This window comes from Lichenostomus cassidix, chromosome 6, assembly GCF_008360975.1.
Source record: "Lichenostomus cassidix isolate B80296 chromosome 6, HeHo_3.0, whole genome shotgun sequence".
Lineage (NCBI taxonomy): Eukaryota > Metazoa > Chordata > Aves > Passeriformes > Meliphagidae > Lichenostomus > Lichenostomus cassidix.
The window spans coordinates 33,682,396-33,703,076 of record NC_139487.1 but is presented as its reverse complement, the minus strand read 5'-3'; the positions used below and the strand labels follow the sequence as shown (position 1 = coordinate 33,703,076).

The 20,681-nt window shown below is 43.6% G+C and overlaps 1 protein-coding gene across 6 annotated transcripts in view; it reads left to right on the top strand.

Annotated features, from left to right (window-relative positions):
• Positions 1–20,681, top strand: part of PCDH15 (protocadherin related 15) — a 497,507-nt gene that overhangs the window by 399,659 nt on the left and 77,167 nt on the right. For all 6 annotated transcript variants that reach the window (XM_085064475.1, XM_085064474.1, XM_085064476.1 and 3 more), the window contains 4 exons: positions 3,857–4,050; positions 7,143–7,275; positions 11,340–11,419; positions 14,445–14,538. In XM_085064475.1, coding sequence (XP_084920601.1) covers positions 3,857–4,050; positions 7,143–7,275; positions 11,340–11,419; positions 14,445–14,538 — 501 coding nt within the window. The remainder of the gene's footprint in view (positions 1–3,856; positions 4,051–7,142; positions 7,276–11,339; positions 11,420–14,444; positions 14,539–20,681) is intronic.

Genomic DNA, 20,681 nt, shown 5'->3' with positions numbered 1-20,681 from the left:
CTGGTGATTTCAATAGTACTCATCTTGTTCTCTGCATGAGGAGCAAACTCACCTCATCCCTGATGTGAGGATCCTTTGGGATCCTCTGCTGGCAGAGAATCCTCAGCTCTGACAGTTCCCAGAGGAAAATTAGTCCATAAAAGCAGTTTGTCCGTCAGAGAAACTGGGTTAGAATAAGAACACTGACCTCAGAGAGTCTGGACGGCCTAATATCCATTTCTAATAATCAGACTGATTTTCAGCCTCTTGGCTTTTATTATCCTTAGGGTAATATTCTTAGATTTCTTACCTTTTTGCCTGGAATGCAGTTGCATGAAAATGGACAAAAAATGCCAGTTGAGATAACCACAGTTTGTGTTTTCTTGCTGCCTCATTTTGTGAGATGTTGTTTGATTTTATTCCTGAAAAAAGAACCCAAAACATAATCGTTTTTAAGTTACTTGTCTTTGCTGCCTGCTACACTCTTAGAAAATGAAGGAATTAAAAAAAAAATTATGTTCTGCTTGAAAATAATCACAAATAGCAGGAAAATACATGGATTACCAGCAGAATCCAAATTTTTCCCCCATTTTTTTCTTTCTGACAGCATGGTTAGACCAAGGAATTTCCCTTCTTTCCCTGTTACCTTGCTGAGAAGTGTGAAAAACAGGTTTTTTTCAGTTGTCTGCTCTCACTACTTGTGAAATCGTTTCAGGCCTTGCTTGAGGAGAGTCAAGTTTAAATCTCTCTGTTTTGTTCCTTTCAGCCTGAAAATCTCTCATCTGATTTTTCCTTCTCCTTTCATAAGTAATTTATTGTGTTCCCTGAGAGTCTCTCAGTTGAGAAATCTGTCGTTTAAAACACTGAAATGTGGTAAATAATAACTGGCACTAGAAAGATTAATTCATAGTAAACCTAGTAAAATACTTAATTCCATCTTTTTTATGCTGCAATATTATTTTGCTGCACAGTTGGTCATCCTTTTATCTGGCAGGGCCAGGTGACCACGAGTGTTGCTGTGAAAAGTTTGCAAGTCAAACCTTGAAGCCAAATTTCCTCCAGTTCTGCAGTGAGCCTGAGTAGGGTTTACATCATGGCCAAGATGTGTCTTTGGAAGCTTAAGGCCATCCTTCTAAATCTCCTTTCCCTCCAGAAAAACACTTCTAGATCTCATTTTTCCCACAACAAAACCACTTCTAAATAGCCTTTTCCCCAAAAAATACCCCTTCTAAATCTCCTTTTCCTCTCAAGAATAGCACTTATAAACCTCCTTTTCCTCCTAAGGAAACCGAGCCTAAATGTCCTTTTCATCCCAAGAAAACCGAGCCTAAATCTCCTTTTTCCCCCCAACAAAACCACTCCTAAACCACCTCCTCATCCCAAGAAAACAACTCCCAAATCTTTTTCCTCCCAAGAAAACCAAGCCTAAACCTCCTTTTCCTCCCAAGAAAACCGAGCTTAAATGTCTTTTTCATCCCAAGAAAACAACTCCCAAATCTCTTTTTCCTCCCAAGAAAACCAATTCTAAACCTCCTTTTCCCCCTCCAAGAGAGCAACTCCTAAATCTCCTTTTACTCCAAGAAAACCTCTTGCTGCAGCAGAATCAACACCTATTTTGCCAAACTTCCAACACATTAAATGTCGGTGCAATGGAGCAGATCCTGGTGTGTGCAGAGTTTCTCAGGAGAGTGAAAGAAACCTTGTTTTGTTCTTCTCCCTGGATAGTTCAGCCCCTGTTGCTCCAATCTTGTCAACTATGGAGCTCTATCGGGCTGGGACAGCTGGAGATGGCATTTGTGGAATCATATATTATGGCAGCAGTTAAACTTTAATTCTCTTTAATCCCAGGTTTGATTCCTAGTTTTGCCCCCGAAATGTTTTTCAAATCACTTATCTTTCCAAGCATTCCATGTTTGCAGGTTTAATTAACCTTCTTAATCTCCGTGCTTGTGTAGTCAATTAATTTTCCTTTTTCTTGTTGTCACAGTAAAAACTGGCCTGGTTCCAAATCCTGCCATTAAATCCTCAGGACCTTGTATTTTGCATAAAGGCTTTATTTATCTTTTTTTTTTCCTGTGTGTTACTTTTGAAGTTCAGCAGACAAGGTTTTTACAGCTCTGTCACTTGGGTGGATAATTATTCTCTCCAAAGTTAATTAACACACCCAGGTATGTATAGCAGCTATAGAATGAGGGATTCAATTGCAGTTTTCATGGGAGGGCTTCTTCAGAATTCTGAAAGAAAATACCAAATGAGATAATAGATTAAGAAAATCCCACACACAAATATTTATTTGTATTTTAAATTTCCAAGAGGAGATGACCTCTGTTCCAAGATTTTTGGGGTATTTCAAGGGTTTATCCTTGAAGGTGTCCCAAAATGCTCTAGGAGGTGAATTAAGGTTTGCTGTTAAAGCTATTGTGGGTTTGGTTCTTGGTTGGGAGAATATTTATGACTTTCTATCTGAAATTTTGTATTTCTCCAAGCCTGTGTGCATAAAGGATTGAGATAATCTTAGAAAGCAATTAGATCCCTGAGTTTTTCCCTGGAAGTGTCTGAGGCCAGGTTGGATGGGCCTCTGGTCTAGTGGGAGGTGTCTGTTCCCATGGAACTGGATGGCTTTAAGGCTTCTTCCAACCCAAACCATTCCAGGATTCCATGATCCTCATCCTCCCCCTGGTGCCTCTTGTTGTGTGCAAATGGAATTAACTCAAATATTGCAACTTTGGGCTTCATTTGAGTAAATAAAAACCACATTCTTCAAGGTTTGGTTTCTGCTCTTCTGGTTCTTCAGCCATCCTTGGGCAAAGGTATTTTGGCAGTTTTGGGTGTTTCTTTGGCAATTTTGGGAGTTTCTTTGGCAGTTTTAGGTGTTTCTTTGGCAGTTTTGGGTGCTGGTTTGGCAGTTTTGGGTGTTTCTTTGGCAGTTTTGGGTGCTGATTTGACAGTTTTCGGTGCTGATTTGACAGTGTTAGGTGCTGATTTTACAGTTTTGGGTGTTTCTTTGGCAGTTTTGGGTGCTGATTTGGCAGTTTGGGGTGTTTCTTTGGCAGTTTTGGATGCCGATTTGGCAGTTTTGGGTGCTGATTTGGCAGTTTTGGGAGGCTGTGAGCTGCTGCAGTTGCTGTGATGCTCACTGACCGATGGGTGATTTTCCATCACAGCCTGGCAGAGCCATCACTGAGCTCCTGTCCCTGACTCTGGGTGTCCCAGGGTGACAGGAGGGGCCTGGGGCAGGAGCTGAGGCTGCTGTGGGGCTGCAAATAAAATGTGTCCCACACATAAACTCAGGGATCTAATTGCTTTCTAAGATAATCTCAATCCTTTATGCACACAGGCTCAGGGAAATGCAAAATTTCAGGTAGGAAGTCATAAATATTCTCCAAACCAAGAACTAAACCCACAATAGCTTTAATAGCAAATCTTAATTCAGCTCCTAGAGCATTTTGGGAGACATTTTATACTGAACATGGGACAAACCTTTGAAATGCCCCAAAAATCACAGAACAGAGGTCATCTCCTCTTAAAAATTTATGTAAATACAATGAGAGAATTGTATTTATTTAATGCTACACAAAAAGTATCATCTCCTCCCTTCTGCCTTTACAGGAAGCCTTATCAATTCCAACCCACAGGAAATAAACTTGGTCTTAATTAGGTTTCTTCATTTGTTCTTTAAATAATTGGTTCGTGCTCTTCAGCAAGCAGTTTTTCTCTGCTTTGGGATGTTCTTATACCAAATATATTTCATTTTAGCTGTTGTTCAGTGCTTAGAAATTTCTGCATGCATTCCAGATGTTCAAACTCCCCATTTATGTCCTCACCTTTCCCGAGCCTCTGGAAGTGTCTCCCTGCTGACGCTGTGGTTTTTTGGCAGCTGACAGCCGTGGATGCGGACGAGGGAGCCAACGGAGAGGTGGTGTACGAGATCCTGGCTGGGGACCAGGGCCACTTTGTCATCGATGAGCGCACGGGGCTGGTGACCATTGGCCCTGGGGTGCAGCTGGACGTGGGGCGTTCCTACGCCCTGACCGTGCGGGCGTCCGACAGGGCTCCTCCTGCGCAGAGAAGGTAATTAGTGCAGCTCCTAACGAGCCTCCCGAGCTCGTCCTCTTACTGGGATCCACACTGGTGTCCTCGTTGGGATACAATTCCATTCTTCCTTCCGTGCCTCCATATCCTCCTCACCTTCTGGAAAAGCAGCCTAGTCAAATCCTTGCCCTCTGTGGTGCTTAACGATGTTTTTCTTTCAGTACCGAGTTTTCCTGGCTGCGTTTGCTTGCCAAGGTCTGTTGTGCTCTCACTGTCCATTTATTCATTGAGGGGAAGGGATGGAAAGAAGAGAGCGAGTGAGATGTTTTTTGCTCAGAAAATGCATAAAGCATCCCAAGTAATGATGTTGCTATGCTGGGGAGCCTCTCCAGGTGTAGGGTGTGCAGTGTCCCCACTAAGAGGGACACTGGGGCACTGGACTAAGAGGGACAAGTGTCCCCACTTGGGGGTTTTGTCCCCCCAAACCCCCAAGGGCAGAATTGTTTCTGCTTTCCCCCAGCTGATACAAAAGGGTAAGCTGCAAATCTAAGATTTAGGCAGGGGGTAGAACAACATCGTCATCTTTAAGGTCACTTTTAACCCAAACCATTCTGTGTGTTCAAAACGATTCATTCTGTGTTCAAAAAGCAGCAAAGGTGTCAAGCCCTGCTCACCTGTTTCTGTGGAGTTTGTGTTCTAAATGTGGCAGTTGTGCCAAAATGTCATTTCATGAAGGGGCGAGGGGGGCAAAAATGTGTCTCTCATTTTCTGGGCCTGGTACTGATAATGCGACAACTTCCTTGTCCAAGGAGCTTGGCAGGGAGGAACAGGAATTTCCAGCATTTAAATCTCCCACAACTGCTAAGTGAAAACCTCTTTTTCAAATGGGAAATGTAAGAAGGAAAGAAAACACAAGAGTGGGATTTCAATAACCAGATTTTCCTCAGGACCTGCTGCTTCTATCATATCTCCAGGAAAGCAGCTCATGTGGTTGTGCACATATTTTATAATTACTGTTCCGTTCAGATTGTTAAGTTGTTCATAAAATGAACATCTGGTAAAAGTCTCCTGGTTGAGTTTCACTCTCCTTTCCCTCCTGCCTGCTTTTTTGATAAGCCCTCTCTCAGGGCTGGTAGTGCGGAGGAGAAGATTGAGGACAATTATGCATTTATTTTGTGTAGTACTTCAGAGTGAAGGCCAAAAATCAGTAATTTCCCTTCAAAGAGTTGGGGATCCCCAAATTTCAACTGGACTTCTGTGTAGATTTGTTTTGTTTTGTTATTGTTTGTTTGGGGGTTTTTTGGTTTGGTTTTTGGAGTTTTTTTGTGTGGAATGATGTCGCTGTTGAGCCGCTAGCAGAGAAAAGAACCCAGTTCTCAGTGGCAAGAAGGAAAGAGAGCGTTTATTGTTTTGATTTCAATATATGTATATAGTTTTTTCAGAGGTTGCCCAGATTGGTCAGCCTGAGACCTCCCCCTAGGCCTGATTGGCCAGGCCTGAACTGTCCAAATCTTGGGACACTGTTTTAAAAAACATCCAAACTTTATCTTTGTTTATGAAACACAAAAAGAATTCTCATGGGAAAGACCTGTGCTAGCCACAGAATGACATTTTAAAATGTTGGTGGGTAGCTGTGCCCCAGCTGAGATTTGGGCTGTGAGTATTATTAATTATAATTAGTAATGTATTGAGGATTAAGAATATTAATGTTGGTAAAGACCTCCAAGATCATGGAGTTCAACCTTTCAACCAAACCATATCCAGTTGTTTCTTGAAGCCTTCCAGGGCTGGGGATTTCACCACTTCCCTGCACAGCCCATTCCTATATTGAAGTACAACAATTTCTATTTTTGAAGAAAAAAGGAACAACAAAAACATTTGTAAAATCAAATTATTTCAGGTCAGATCTTTAGATTTTCCCAATCCCTCATATTCCTGGGCATGGGCTTCGTGTCACTTGGTGATACAGGGATCTGCTGGATCGAGTCAAATCCAGAAACTCCCTGATCAGAAGGTTAGAATTCCACAGAGTGAAAAATAGGTTTGGCCAAAGATAGGTTGGTCAACATGGATAGAAATACATTCATCCTACATTTTATAATTGCCCAGAGAAGCTGTGGCTGCCCCTGGATCCCTGGCAGTGTCCAAGGCCAGGCTGGACATTGGGGCTTGGAGCAGCCTGGGACAGTGGAAGGTGTCCCTGCCATGGCAGGGGTGGCGCTGGATGGGCTTTAAGGTTCTTCCCACCCAAACCATTCTGTGATTCCATGTGGAGATAATTAAAGCAGAGATATTATTGCTTTAAATGTTTGAAGAAAATTTGCTTACTGTTCTTAGAATCCCTCTTCCTGCCCCACCTCCAAAAAAAACTAGGACAAATCCCTTTGGTTTCTTTCCTGCAGCCGAAAAACCTGAGATCTATCAACTTTGTCAAAGGATTTTTGAGGGGAAAAGCTGCAACAGCAGCACAGCACTTGCTCTCCTCAAGGTGGGGATGCTGTGCTGACATCCAGCAGGGAAGGCAGATGGGATAATGGAGCAGAGAGGCAAGAGGAAGATCCCCTTTCAGTCAGATTTGATCCCCTTCAGTCTCCACAGGGACTCCTGGATCCCTTTCCCAAGCTGCAGCAGTTGGATATCAAGTGGGATCACAGGATGGTCTGTGCAGGGTCTGCAGCATCAATGTCCCAAAGAGCCTTCAATATCCCACCTGGAATGCTGTGTGCAGTTCTTTGAGATGGGATTCAGTGCAGCTGAAGGCTTTGCCAGGGGTTTGTAGCCTCCTGCATGGCCACTGCTCTGGAAGGGCATTTATTGCTCTGAAATGGGAATTGTTGTTTGGGTGGTGTGCACTGATATCTCGCTGCTCTGTTTTTGAAAGAACACCACTTTGGGCTGCTTCGGGCGAAATTACTGAGCTTTTCTTCCTTTTCACATGGCAGCCTGCTTTCCTTTTGATCCAGAAGGAAAAATATCTCCCGGAGCTTTTAAAGGAGCAAAGGGAGTCTGTTGGAGCTGGAGAGCACACAGTGTGTAAAGCAGCCCTTGTGGGTTGCCTCGAGGGTTGGATTTCTTGATTCTGACTGGTTTTGCCTGGTTTGGCCTGGTTTTGACTAGTTTCTCCCCCCCAGGAGCTCCATCACCACCGTTTACATCGAGGTGCTGCCCCCCAACAACCAGAGCCCCCCGCGCTTCCCGCAGCTGATGTACAGCCTGGAGGTCAGCGAGGCCATGAGGATCGGAGCTGTGCTCTTAAACCTGCAGGTACTGAGGCTTTCCTGGGATTCCCTGGGTCTACAGAGGCTTCCCTGCCATTCCCTGGGGCTCCCTGAGGGGGGTGAAACCTTCACCACCTTCCTTCTGTTCATGTCCATGCCACACAAAAGCCAGTCCATGCATAATGGGCAGTTTATAGGGATTAATTATTTCAGTCTAATCAACAGCCCCTTTGATGTGGACTGTATGGAAAAAGGGCTCACTAGGCTATTTCTGTAACTTCTTGTTTTTGTTTTAAATGTGGCAAAAGATGCTTCAGGCTGCAAATGGCTCTGCCCAGAGAAGCTGTGGCTGCCCCTGGATCCCTGGCAGTGTCCAAGGCCAGGTTGGACATTGGGGCTTGGAGCAGCCTGGGATAGTGGGAGGTGTCCCTGCCATGAAATGAGTTGATCTTCAAAGTCCTTTCCAATCCAAGCCATTCTGGGGTTCTGTGATGATGATATTAGAAAAAAATCCCATGAGTGGTTGAAAACTTGACAGGCCTATGATTTCTGGTGTTAAAATCACTCCCTACATTTGCCAGCACCTCATTCATGGGGAATTTCAGCAAGATTTTTGGCAATTTGCCTTCCTTAGCCTGTCGTCCTTGAAAAATGCCTGAAGATATTTCTTCCCCTCGGTGTGTGGAACAAACAGGCTGAGAGGGAGCTGAGATGCCAGTGCTGCCAGGCCCAGGATCAGGGGGACCTTGTGCCCTGGGATCAGGGATCATGCACCAGCAACAGACCTCCCCTCGCTGGGTTGATGGTTAAAAAATCAGTTTTCTCCTCCCTTATTTACTGTTCCTCATTTCCTGCATTATGTTCTGCCCAAAAACCAGGGAGAGAAATGGCAGCTCTTTAGTAAAGCCTTATTTTGAGGGATCAGGAGCTTCCTTAATGCTGTGTTTGGCAGCAGTGAAATAAAGGAGCTCTAATTGACTTGCTGAAGCAGGTGGATGGGAAAGCTCCTGCTCAAATGGTTTCCCGCTGGAAAATTGGGATTATTCCAGCTGGTTAAGTGGATCCAGTCACCTGCACTGAGGGAGGAGGACTAGTTCAGCTCAGTGCTGCCAATTAACTCCTGGCACTGCTGGGGAGGGAGGGATGGAAGGGCCAGGCTGCTCAGGAGCCTTCTCCTCCCTGCTGGGAGACACTGGGATTTGGAAGCCCCAGAGAGGAGCCAGGAGCATGCTGAGAAACAGGAACATTTGTGTTTCCATGACAGGTGCTGGAATCTGTGCCTGAGGGATCTTTGCAGGCAGAAAAGCTCTTGGCAGGTTTTAGTATTGAAGGATTTGATGGGATTTAAATATGGTTGGAAAGTGAAGCTCCAATGGAATAATCTGCTTTAATGTTTCACTAAACCCCAAACAGCCCCTTCTGTGCTGGGCCTGCTGAGGGACCTCAAGGGCTGTGTCCAGTTCTGGAGAGCCCTGGAGGGGCTGGAGTGTGTCCAGGGAAGGGGCTGGAGCACCAGGAGAGGCTGAGGCAGCTGGGAAAGGAGCTCAGCCTGGAGCAAAGGAGGCTCAGGGGGACCTTGTGGCTCTGCACAACTCCTGCCAGGAGGGGACAGCCAGGGGGTCAGGCTGTGCTCCAGGGAACAGGGACAGGACAAGGGGAAACAGCCTCAGGCTGGGCCAGGGGAGGCTCAGCTTGGACAGCAGCAGGAATTTCTGCATGGAAAGGGTGCTCAGGCCTTGGCAGGGGCTGCCCAGGGAGCTTTGCAGTCCCCATGCCTGCAGGTGTCCAAGGAAGGCCTGGAGGTGGCACTGAGTGCTCTGGGCTGGGGACAAGGTGGGCATTGGGCACAGCTGGGACTCCATGGGCTGGGAGGGCTTTTCCAGCCTCAGGGATACTGGGATTAAATGAAAAATACTTGATTGTTAAATCCCAAATATGCTTGGCTTCAGCTTTGGGGGTTAGTCCAGGACTGTAACTCTTGTAGGGCTGGTGGTCTTGAACCTGAATGTGGGAGATGGAGAGGGACTGGGGACAAGGGATGGAGGGACAGGACCCAGGGAATGGCTTCCCAGTGCCAGAGAGCAGGGATGGATGGGATCTTGGGAAGGAATTGTTCCCTGGCAGGGTGGGCAGGCCCTGGCACAGGGTGCCCAGAGAAGCTGTGGCTGCCCCTGGATCCCTGGCAGTGTCCAAGGCCAGGTTGGACACTGGGGCTTGGAGCAGCCTGGGACAGTGGAAGGTGTCCCTGCCGTGGCTGGGGTGGCACTGGGTGGGATTTAAGGTCCCTTCAACTCAATTCCAAGTCCAGCTCCCTCATCCTGCATTCCAACCCCATCTGTATTAAAGGACATCTCCTGTGTGCAGCAGATTTCTGTCTCCATCTTCCTTTATTCCCTGCTGTGTAAAATCCACCAGGACAATTTAAACATCCCTAAACGGAATATTTCAGCTTCTGACAATTCTGTGCTGCCTTTTCCAAACAACAGGAGTTTCCTAATGAGGCATCTCTGGTTTTTGTGGAATTCTAGCAGTGCCTTAAGGTATTGCCTCCATTGATAATCTGGAATGTCATCAGGCCTCAAATATGGAATGAGTGTTTTCACCTGTAAATTTTCACCCTGATGTTTCTTTTCCCAATTTTCTTAGCAATCCAATCCATGTTTGGGCTGGTGCAGATTAATAAATGATGCTTTTTTGAGTCTCTCTTAGTAATAATTCGGTAGTGCTGCATACAACAAGGGGGTTACAAAATCCTGGGGAGAGCCAGCAAAATTTTTCAAGTATTCCCAAATTATCAAATCTGAAGATCTGCAAAACATCAGGGTCAGTAACAACAAAAATGCAGCTGCTTTGAATTTGCCCTTTAGACTTCGGGAAAATAAAATTCACTTTCTCGTGTCCATTAAAATTTCTTATGCTGATGATGGAGGGTTTTATTTATTCCTTATCCCCTTATTTATTTTCTAATGCACCCTCCTGGTCTTGACTGGTGTTTTAATTAACAACATTTGAGATTAATGCAATATTAAACCATCTCCACTGCATTAATTTGTAAATAAACCTCCGAGTTTATTGCATGCCTGGGAGGCGTTTATGGCTTCATGTTCTGCCAGCCATTATTAATTAAAATATGCAAATGCTGTCGTTTTTCTGGGAGTCTGCAGAACAAATGGGGCTGTTAGCAGGGTCCAGTTCTGTGCTGAACAAGGATCTAACATGGAATTGTTGTGTGCAATTTATGGAATCACTCCATGCCATTGATCTGGAAAAAATTAGGAATAGGTTGCTTTTCTCCCTTGCCTTCAGCGGTTTCCCTCTGTCCATAAGAACTGCCTGCTCTTTGCTTTTAAAGAAAACAGGAGTTTTTAAAAAGAATTATCAGCTTTTCTCCCTGGTTTTTTTGGTTTGATTTTTTTTTTCCTTTGGGGTTTTTTTTTTTCCGAAGCATGTTGATTGAAAAGTGTATTTTCTTTGGGGATAAGGAGAAAATGAAATCAGCTGCAGCCAGGCTTTGATCTTCTGGCTTTCTGAGAGCCTCCTGACTTGTTTTGAGTGAGTGATTTCCTGGCTCATTCCTCTTAAAGGTCTCACCCTGATCTTCACCCACCAAAAAGCAAATTCTTGTGGAGGGCTAGTGCTGCAGTTGGGGCTCACTGCAGCATCAGCCAAAGTTTGGGATTCTGGTAAAAGAACAGAAAGAGGGATCTGGAGAAGAAGTGGAAATGAAGAATAGGAAGAAAGGAAACCAAAAGTTCAGTCTAAGCAGTGTGGAGGAGCTGCAGAAAAATAGAAGTTAAATTAAAGTCTGAATTTCATACTCATGCTGCTGGATGTAGCTGTAATTTGATAATTACATAATTAATAATAATTACTAGCAATGAATAACCCTATATTGAGGATATTGTAATTTCTGTGGAGCATAAGAATTCTGATGTGCTTCAGCTTTATCTTGAATCACTCATCAATAACCAGATTTCCTTAGAAACACAGATTGGTGTCATCCCTGTGGGAAACTTCCCTAAAACTTCATTCCCTGCTTTCTACACAGAAGGGGAGAAAAGAAACCTTTGCCACTGACTTATTTTGATCCTCTTTTTCCCCTCCCCAAAGGCTTTCGATAGAGAGGGCGACCCCATCAAATACCTCATTCAGAACGGAGATCCTCAGCAAGTGTTTAATCTCTCGCAGAGGTGAGTGGGAAACGCGGAAAATGGACCTGGAACTCATCAGGGCAGGGAATGTGGGAGCTGGGAGGAGAGGTTTGTGCTCAGACACCTTCAGCTGCTCCTTCAGGGGCTCTCAGCCATCAGGGAGAGCCAAATTCCGCTCTGGGATTTCTCACTGGGCACTGCTGGTTTCTTTTAAACACTACAGGTAGGGAAAACTCACTGAGGTGGGGAGATTTGATTTGTAAGAGTGGCCAGGGATTAATTAAAACTCTTTTAACTGTCAGCTCCTGACTAATATCAGGGACAAGTTTTGCTTTAATTTCCTGACTTGTTATGGTTTAGCCTGTAGTGAAAAGCCTTTTGAGCATCATTTAAAAATTGTGTTTTCCTTCAATTGAATTCCAGCTTAAATAGAGTGAGACAGAGAGGGTTCACTGTGAAATTATAAACACCAGGTTGGTCTGTGCCTGGCCCACCACCCTTTTCCTTATTTTACCTATTATTAGGCATTATTTACCTGTTATTATTTGCAATCCAGAGTATCCTTTCCCTTGCAGGAGGAAGGGAGGTTGATGAGCCAACTTCCCACAGTAAAGTGGTAGCAAAGCAGGATTTTTGGATTGTAACCTGAATAATCTCACTTTGCTACATGAGAGATACTCCAAAGGGGGGTTACAGTGGTAATAAAGTAGGATTTTTGGATCATAATCCTACCTGGCTACAGGAGAGATGCTCCAAAGGGAGGTTACAGTGGTAGTAAAGCAGGATTTTTGGATTTTAACCTGCTACACAAGAGATGCTCCAAATAGGAGTTACAGTGTTAGGAAAGCATAATTTTTTTTACTTTAAATATGAATAATCCCATCTGATTACACCAGAGATGCTCCAAAGTGGGATTACAGTGGTAGTTAGGCACCATTTTTTGATTTTGAACATGAATAATCCCACTTTGGGGTGTGAGCAGGGTGGCCATGGCCAGGAGGCAAGCAGTTAAAGGGGGCATGTGAAGGACTTCCCAGCTGGAATTCCTCCTGCATCCCTGCATGCCCATCCTCTGGGATTTTCGGGGGGCAGCCTGACCCCCCACAAATCTGAGCACATTTGGGGTTCAGCATTCAGCTCTGCTCCAGCACCTCCTGGAGAAAAGGAGAGTTCCTTGAAGTGCTTTCCCCTTCCTGTTCCCTTGGCAAAGGCTTTGTGCCAAGTTTCCTTCAGCCTTTTGCCTTTTTTTTTTTCCCCTGGATACTGAAATGTGTTGATCAATTAAAGGAGATAATTGTTAAATAAAACATCTTTAATGGGAGTGGTGTCAGGCTGCAGGACTTGATCTCAGTTTTGGGTACTTGAAGGCCAAGGCAGAGCTCATGGCCAGCATTCTCTCTCCCTTTTTCTGGATTATTATTTTCCTTCCTGGAGCATGCAGTCAATCCCTGTGTAATTCCCTGCCTGGAGCATGAGGATTGGATATTCCCACTTTTACATCTCCCTGCTCCATCTTTTTCCTCCTCAGTCCGAGGGCTGGGAGGTGGTTTTGTTCTTCCTTCTCCAGCACAAAAATCATCTCTGGGAATTCCATACCTCCTTGTGTTCCCCAGAAAGAGTGAGGATGGACAGCTGGAGTGTTAAAGGAATCAGAATCCTAAAAAACAAACCACAGGCATATTGATAATTTAGGATATATAACTGAGGAGATTTCTAATTCAGGGTATTGATAACTGAGCCTGCCTTCTGACTGATATTCAGCTATTGAAACAGACAGCAAAGTGTACTTTTTCCAGTGGTAGGAAGCAGATAAAAAAGGGGATATGGTAGAAAATATTGGAGAAGTGCACATGGATTTATGCGGGTCAGTGTTTGATGTCAATATTTTATTCTCAGCTCCACTTTGATTTTTTTTTTTAATTAATAATTTACCACTTAAGACTTTTATGTTTTATTTACTCTTCCTTCCCCCTATTTTTTTTGTTGGTATTTCATTGTAGAGTCTTTAACAAATGCTGAAAACCAGATCTTTCTATGTAAAAATAATATCTTTAATTTCTTTTATTAAATATATTTAATTTATTAAATATATTTCTTTCTAATAATATATTTATATATTATGGCTGATTGAGTCGCCTTCTTGCAGGCCATGTCTGTCTGCTAAACTAAGAATTTTCCTTAGTTTAATTAAACTCTTAATAATCAGATCAGGATTAGTAACCCAATTATGACACTAACCAAGTAGCTAAAACTGCAAATATGATATGTTTTCATAAGTGTATATTGGTAGATATAAAATATGGATCGTGTTCTTTATTTGATGTATATATGGAATTTTAACCCTTGTCTGTGGATATTCATAAATATCCATACACTTGTATTTTAATGATATATAGCTATTATATTTATGGCTATAATAAATACAGCTGTATAAATAACTATTATAGCTGTATCTATTAAATAGTAATAATATGTGATTATATGGAAAATTCATATGAATATATATTTTATATAATAATAATATGTGGTTATCGATAAAATGTAGATGAATATATATTTTAAATAAAAATATGTGGTTATATGTATAAAATAGATATAAATATCTATTTATATACAAACCCTCTCAGGTCTGTCCCTTTTATGGTGCTGCACTTTGCCCTTTCCCTTTGGAGCATCATTTCCCCTGGAAAAGGAATCCTCAGCATCTGGAATTCTGCCCTGGGAGGAGGAGGAGGATGCTGGAGGTTCCATCTCCTCTCTCCAGGATCCACATTTAGCTCCACATTTACTGGGCTAAAAACCATTCACAAAATTCATTTCCCACTGGTTTTTACCAACTTCTGGGGAAGTATTTTCGATCCAATGGAAATTTTCCTTTTTGGAGGAAGCTCAACAGGACACAACCCATGTTTTCCTTGGATAACCACGAGGCAGATTGACTACAGCATCCCCTGAAATACTCTGGAAATATTATTTTCCCCACCAACCTCTCAGTCCTATTGCTCCCACTCCCAGTTTCCACCAATTGCAACACCACTAATGTGTCCTGGTTTTTCCCTGCCAGCTCTGGCCTGCTGGCCTTGGCAAAGCCGCTGGACAGGGAGAGCACTGACCGCTACATCCTCATCGTCACCGCCTCGGACGGCAGACCCGACGGGGTGAGTGTGCTGGGCTGGCTGCGGGGCTTTTGGTGGATCCTGACCAAAACCAGCTGAAATCTGGGACAGCTCTCCTGTGGTTGGGGTGGGGGAAGCCCATGGGTCACTGCCTGTGATTGTGGAAAAGGGATTTTGCTGCTTCTTTGGGTTATTCCTCCATTTTTCCAAGATGTTCATCTTCCGTTTCCTCTCGCGCTATGAAACAGCTGCTCCTCCCCTTCCCTTCTCCTCTCCCCTCTTCACTGGATTAGTGATTTGTACTTCATCCAGCCCTCTTGCACAACTGACCATCCAGCTCTCTAGAAAAATCTGGAAAAGTGCCACTACCCTTTCAAAAATAGCATTTTTTTAATCAGGAGCTATCTCCAAGTCTTCCATGTTTGCACTGATCCATGACCACAACCAACCTCGCAAACTGGTGCTCACATTTGTGTTTAGCATTAAAAAATGCTGATTTTTTTCAGTTTCCATGTTGTAAAATTGTGGACTATTTAAGGCTATGTGTTTATTGATCAAGGAGAGGCAATGGAATTATTTTTTCCTAAACATTTGCAGCTGGATTGGGCAATGTAGGTGGGAATGGAGCAGCTCTGCCATGGAACAAGAGCACAGGGGAAGAGAAATCTCTGTGTGTCTGACCTTGTGTATGAGGGCAGATCTAAAATAATATCTCTAATAATTAATAAATAACAAGGATACATATTCTGGAAGGCTCTGAGATTGAAACAGGGACATCTCTGACACCTTGCTATGGAGTGATCATGGAAATTCTGGGATTTGGGCCTGGGCTCATCATGGTAGAAGAAAATCTCATAGATTTTTCTTATCTCATACTCTTTTTAGCTTCTTCACCTTAAAAGCTTTGCCTTCCTGCTCAGGATTTACTCAGAATTTCCCCACACGCCCCAAATATACTGAGAGAGTTTGCAGCCTTTATCCAGTTTTGTGGCAACATGGAGTAATTATAACAGAGCCTACACCTTTTCCATGAAAAATCTGGTTACAGTTCTTGTGGTAATTCATCTTAATATTTGTGGCTCTGTTCTTGTGCTCTCCCAGCTGGGAGTTCCATGGTTCTGATCTCCAACTCCCAGCTGGGAAATCTGAAGAAGGAAATCAAAGACTTGCATGTTGGTTCAGGCTGTGTTACGCTCCTGACATACTCTCTGGGGTGTTAAAAAAAGGGGACTGAAAAGATCCTTCTTCTTCTTCCTTTCATCTGGAGAGAGATCCATTCGCTCTGCCCCGGGATTAGGTGGCCAGCAGATGAATTCCAACGCTCAGATGGTGATAGTTGGGGTTTTGAAAGGCAATCCTGTTAATCACGGCATGCTGCTTAGCAGAAAATAGTTGTATGTGAGCTGAGATAGGATGTTTGAAGCTTAACTCTAAAAAACCACTCAAAATAAACTATGGAGAGCTCCAGATTTTTTTTTCCCCTGGAATTTCATGTGGGAATTGTTCTCAGGGTGAAACATGGGCACAGCCTGTAGTGTTCCCTGTGCCTGGTTTGGGGTCTTTGTCACTGTCACTGACCTGTTCATGTTTTCTGTCAGTGCTGGGGCACCTTTCTTCTTAAAATTGTCCAGCAACAGCACTTCAAATCTTGCAAAGCTCCTGGTGCCAGCTCCTGCAGAGGGTGAGGAGCTGGGCTGGCCAGGATTACAAATAAAGCTGGATAAGCTCTTTGGCTTTTATTTTACAAATGGATGACACAGGGCGGATCAACCGAGCCATGAAACCTCCAGGCCTTTTCCATGCCAGGAAACAGTGGGTGGGACTGGTTTGCCAGGCTTCCCCGTGCCTTTGCATGATTCCCTGGATTTGCAGCTCCTCTGCATGTATTCCCTGCTGTTTGACAGGCTCTCAGGACTCACTCCGACTTCCTGGCTAGTGCTGTGCCAAACCCTTCCCAGGATGCTTGTTCCAAGCAGTCAGTGCCATTTCATGGAGGAATTCTGCTTTTTATCTGGTTTTTATCAGGAAGCTATGGCGTCTTTTTAGGGAAAAAAAGATTCCTGTGATTACAAACTCACTGCTCCCCAAGCTCATTCACCTGCTGCTTGTTTTTGGGAACAATTCCATTAGTGCCTGCAGAAAAGCAGTGATGTCACCGGATGCCTCTTTGCAGTTTGCCTGAAATCCCAAAATTAACTCCTCAGGCAGGTACAATGTAATTTAAATCCCATTAACATATTTTAGCTGGTAACTTATCCAACCTGATCCCTTTCCATCCAACATGAAACCAGTTATTAGAGTCAAACCTGCCTAAAGTCAGCTTTGGGGTTTTATTTGCTGTATTTGCTAGTTTCTTTCAGATTTGAAAGGCATCCAAAGGAAAAAGACTTTACTGCCGTGGGGTTTTTTTGTTGTTACTTTTGTTGTTACTTTGAGTAAGTTCAATGTTTGTAACTTCACCTGGTGATATTGGTGCAGAAATTGGGACCAGCGCTCCGGAATTTCAATATCCACAATATTTCCCAGCCAAACTCTGTGCGAAGAAAGATTTATAGCCGTTATGACCTAAAAGCAAAGGGACAAAACTTCTGCTCATGAATGTTTAAATAATAATGTATAAAATGCTGGAATACCTCAGCTGGGAAACGTTGCCATGCTTGGAAATCGTTGATGCTTTCGGGAAGAAATTTATCCCAGGCTGCTTTGAGAGCTTTGAGTCTCAAGGTGGTGACTTTCTTGTTCTCACAAAACCAGTGATGTTTTTCTCCAAGCAAGGCTCATTGGACATCTCCAGCCCTGGCAGGAGGATCTTCCCTGCCCCATGGGGACACATTTACTTGGATCTTTCTTCCCATTCCGGCTGTCCAGGAGTCTGGAGGACAGCAGGACACCTCCCACATGAGCCTGTGCTCCTGCTTTGGGTCCAGCAGCCCCAGCCCCACACTTCTGGGGAGCAGTGTTCCCTCTGGATGCCTTTCCCGTAGTTATGGAGGTCATAGAATCCTTAAAGTGGGAAAAGACCTCTAGATCACCAAATCCAACCATCGATCACTCCAGCACTAACCATGTCCTCAAGGGCCACACCCACAGTGGCTTGAACACTTCCAGGGGTGAGGACTTCCCTGGGAAGCTGATCCAATGCTTTACAACCCTTTGGGTGAGGAAATTTTCCTTAATATCCAAGCTGGACATCCCCTGGCAGCACTCAAGGCTCTTTCCTCTCCTGCTGGAGAGGACATCTTGCTGTTTCCTTTCTCAACCCACCACTTCCTGCACTCTTCATCTTCATCTGGTAGGGACTAAACCTCCTTCCTCCACAGCTGCCACCAGAGCTGTGTGCCTGCCCTAAAATCTATGGGATACTGGAGTAGGACAAGGATACGATCCAGGATTGGCTCTCCTCTTGATCCCTGAGGTTCTCTAGGGAAATCTAACTCCCCATCATCATCATCATCATCATCATCATCATCATCATCATCATCATCATTCCTTCCATCACTCTGCCCTGGAATGCTGCTGATTGTTTAAAATGCTCAGCTGTTCTCCCCAAATTATCGTTGGTCTGAGTTGTGACGTGGAGCATTAACAGGCCCATGGGTTTTCCCGGGAAAATGCGACCCGTCACCGTTAGCAATCCAACACAACAAACAATTAAGGATGAATTAATTGGGCAGGCAGGACAATAATTGCATTTCTCAAGTGATGAGCTTTCAGCCGTGGATGGGCAGAGTGGTGTGTGAAGGAAAGAACACATTCCAAGCCCACGTTGTTTTCACAAATTCCGTTGCGTTTGGATGTGATTCCAAGGCGAGAATTCCTGTCTTCACCTCTCGGAGGGAGAAGTTCAAAATAAATACACGTGGCTTCTCTTAGAAGAAAGAAAAAGCCTCTGTGCTCCTGATTTTCGGCTTGTGTGTGTTAGTTGATTTAGGGAGATGAAACAGGAGCTCCACTGTGTTTTCCTGGTGTGTCTTGTGTGATACAAGCGGAATTCCAACCTCCAAATACCAATGTCTCCTGCTGAAAATATTCAGCCAGCACTGCAGAAATGGGATTTTCTGCCTAGCAGAGCAGAGCAGCTCAGTGCCTAGGAAGGTGTCCCTGCCCACGGCAGGGTTGGCACTGGGTGGGCTTTAAGGTTCTCCCAGCCCAAACCATCCTGGGATTCTGTGATTTCAGTGCCTTGTGTTTAATCCTGGGAGTCACACTTGGGGATTTTGGCCATCTTAGGAGATCATTAATAATTCCGAGCCTCTGTCTCCCACGACACTGGAATTAATTCCCTTCCTTAGAGCAAACAGCCCTGGATCAAGGTAATTTAAACAAAGATTTACCTCTTGAGTAGCATACAGAGAATTCATTAATTACAGTACATTTTCTGTTACTCCTTGGAATATTACCTGTCTCTACTCTGCCAGTTCCATTATCCAGCAAGAAGGAATATTTCTAAATATATGAAGGGGAACAAAATAAACAGATCCATTATCTGATCTTCCTCCTCTAAAGAACTCCTCCTCAAATTATTTTCTTTTCAAGCTATAATTAAAGACACACTGCCTATTCCTCTTTTCCTGACACTTTCTGTGTTTTGTGTGAGAAAGCCTTAAAAATTCTGGCTCATTCGTGAATTCCACTTTGCATGAGAGGAGTTGTCCAGCCAGATTTCTCTCTCTTGGGTGTGTGAGGGGTTTTCATTTTGAGAGCTTTCCCATGGGGCTTTATTTTGGTGTTTGGACAGTTTTTGTTTTCTCTCCAGACTTACTGGGATTTTTTTCTCCTTAGGGTAATTATTGACAGGCTCCAGAATTACCCTTCCCTTCACTTCAGGGTCTTCTCTCCTAAATTTCTTTGCAATCCAGCTGGACATTTCCTCTCTATATCTTGGAAGATCCTTCTTTTAAACTCCTCATAGAAGGAGAGAAGGTCTGAAAATAGAATCATGGAATTGTGGATTCTATCACCACTCAGGTATCATTTCCTAGAGATGAATATCAATAAACCCTGATATGCAGATCAGCAGCATTATTTACCAAGTCTTTTTTGATCAAATAAAGGCCTTGCCTCCAATTTCATTATTTGCAAACTAATTATCTCTCAACATGACAGGTTTGTCTTTGAGTTTGTCCAAATTAATCAACTTGCTCGACATCAGAGCTAAGAATGTTTCCTCTCCGAAGCACAGAACTCTCTCATCAATTCCCAACTTCCATTTAAATTACAGGGCACAAATAAAATAAGAATAAAGTGGAATTTCCTTCAGATTTATCATTCATAACATTTATCAGGGCCTGGAACCCTTAGGATTCATGCAGGCGATGTAAATTTTACAATTGTTGCTTAGGGAAGAATTATCCATGTAAGAATTATTTTGGGGGCCCTGAGAAAGCTCGAAATTGCTGCTGTGGATCTTTGGTTTGAATAATGTTTATTAGAAAAGAGAAGGAAGCGGCTCTTGCTCCAGTCATGAACAGGGAATGCCTGATGTGAGGCTGGGATGGATTTTTCCCTGCTGGAATTCCCAGGAGCAGCTTTAGGATTCCTTCCCAAACCCTGCTTGATGACTCTGTTGTGGAAAAGCCTCCAAGCAGTTTTTAAACCTTCCTGTGTTGGATTTGCATGAGGAAAATCCATGGAAAAGCAGTTGGGAATCTCTCATTATTTTGGAGAACCACTCAATTTTCTTTAAAGGCTTTTAGTGATATTTAAACATGTGAAGAGTTGGTGCTTTTTTGTTTCTTTGTTAGTTTTGTTTTGTTCTGGTTTTTTGTGATTTTTTTGCTGTTTCAGTGCCTCTTTTAGCATCCTCTACAAACCCCTGCAGTCTGAGGCTGGGAGCTTCAACAAATCTTTGGAGCCATCTAATGGGGATAGAAAAATGTTGATTTTGGTGAATAATCTTTGCTGTATTCAGCTGAAATAGGGAGATTTTGGGAACATTCCCATTTTCTGTCTCAGTTTCAGAGTCTGTTGTTACTGATTTTAAGGAAGAGAACCCTTGCTGCTAACCCAGATTTTTCTGAATGCTCCAAAAGAGATTTCACCCACTTCTGATAATTTGCTAAATTTGGATTAATAAAATAATGAAGATTATTTGAAATATTGGTCTTATTGCAGTGAATTCTGGATTCATTCACATCTCTGATCATTTCCTAAACTGTGACTCATATAAAAACAGGGATTATTTC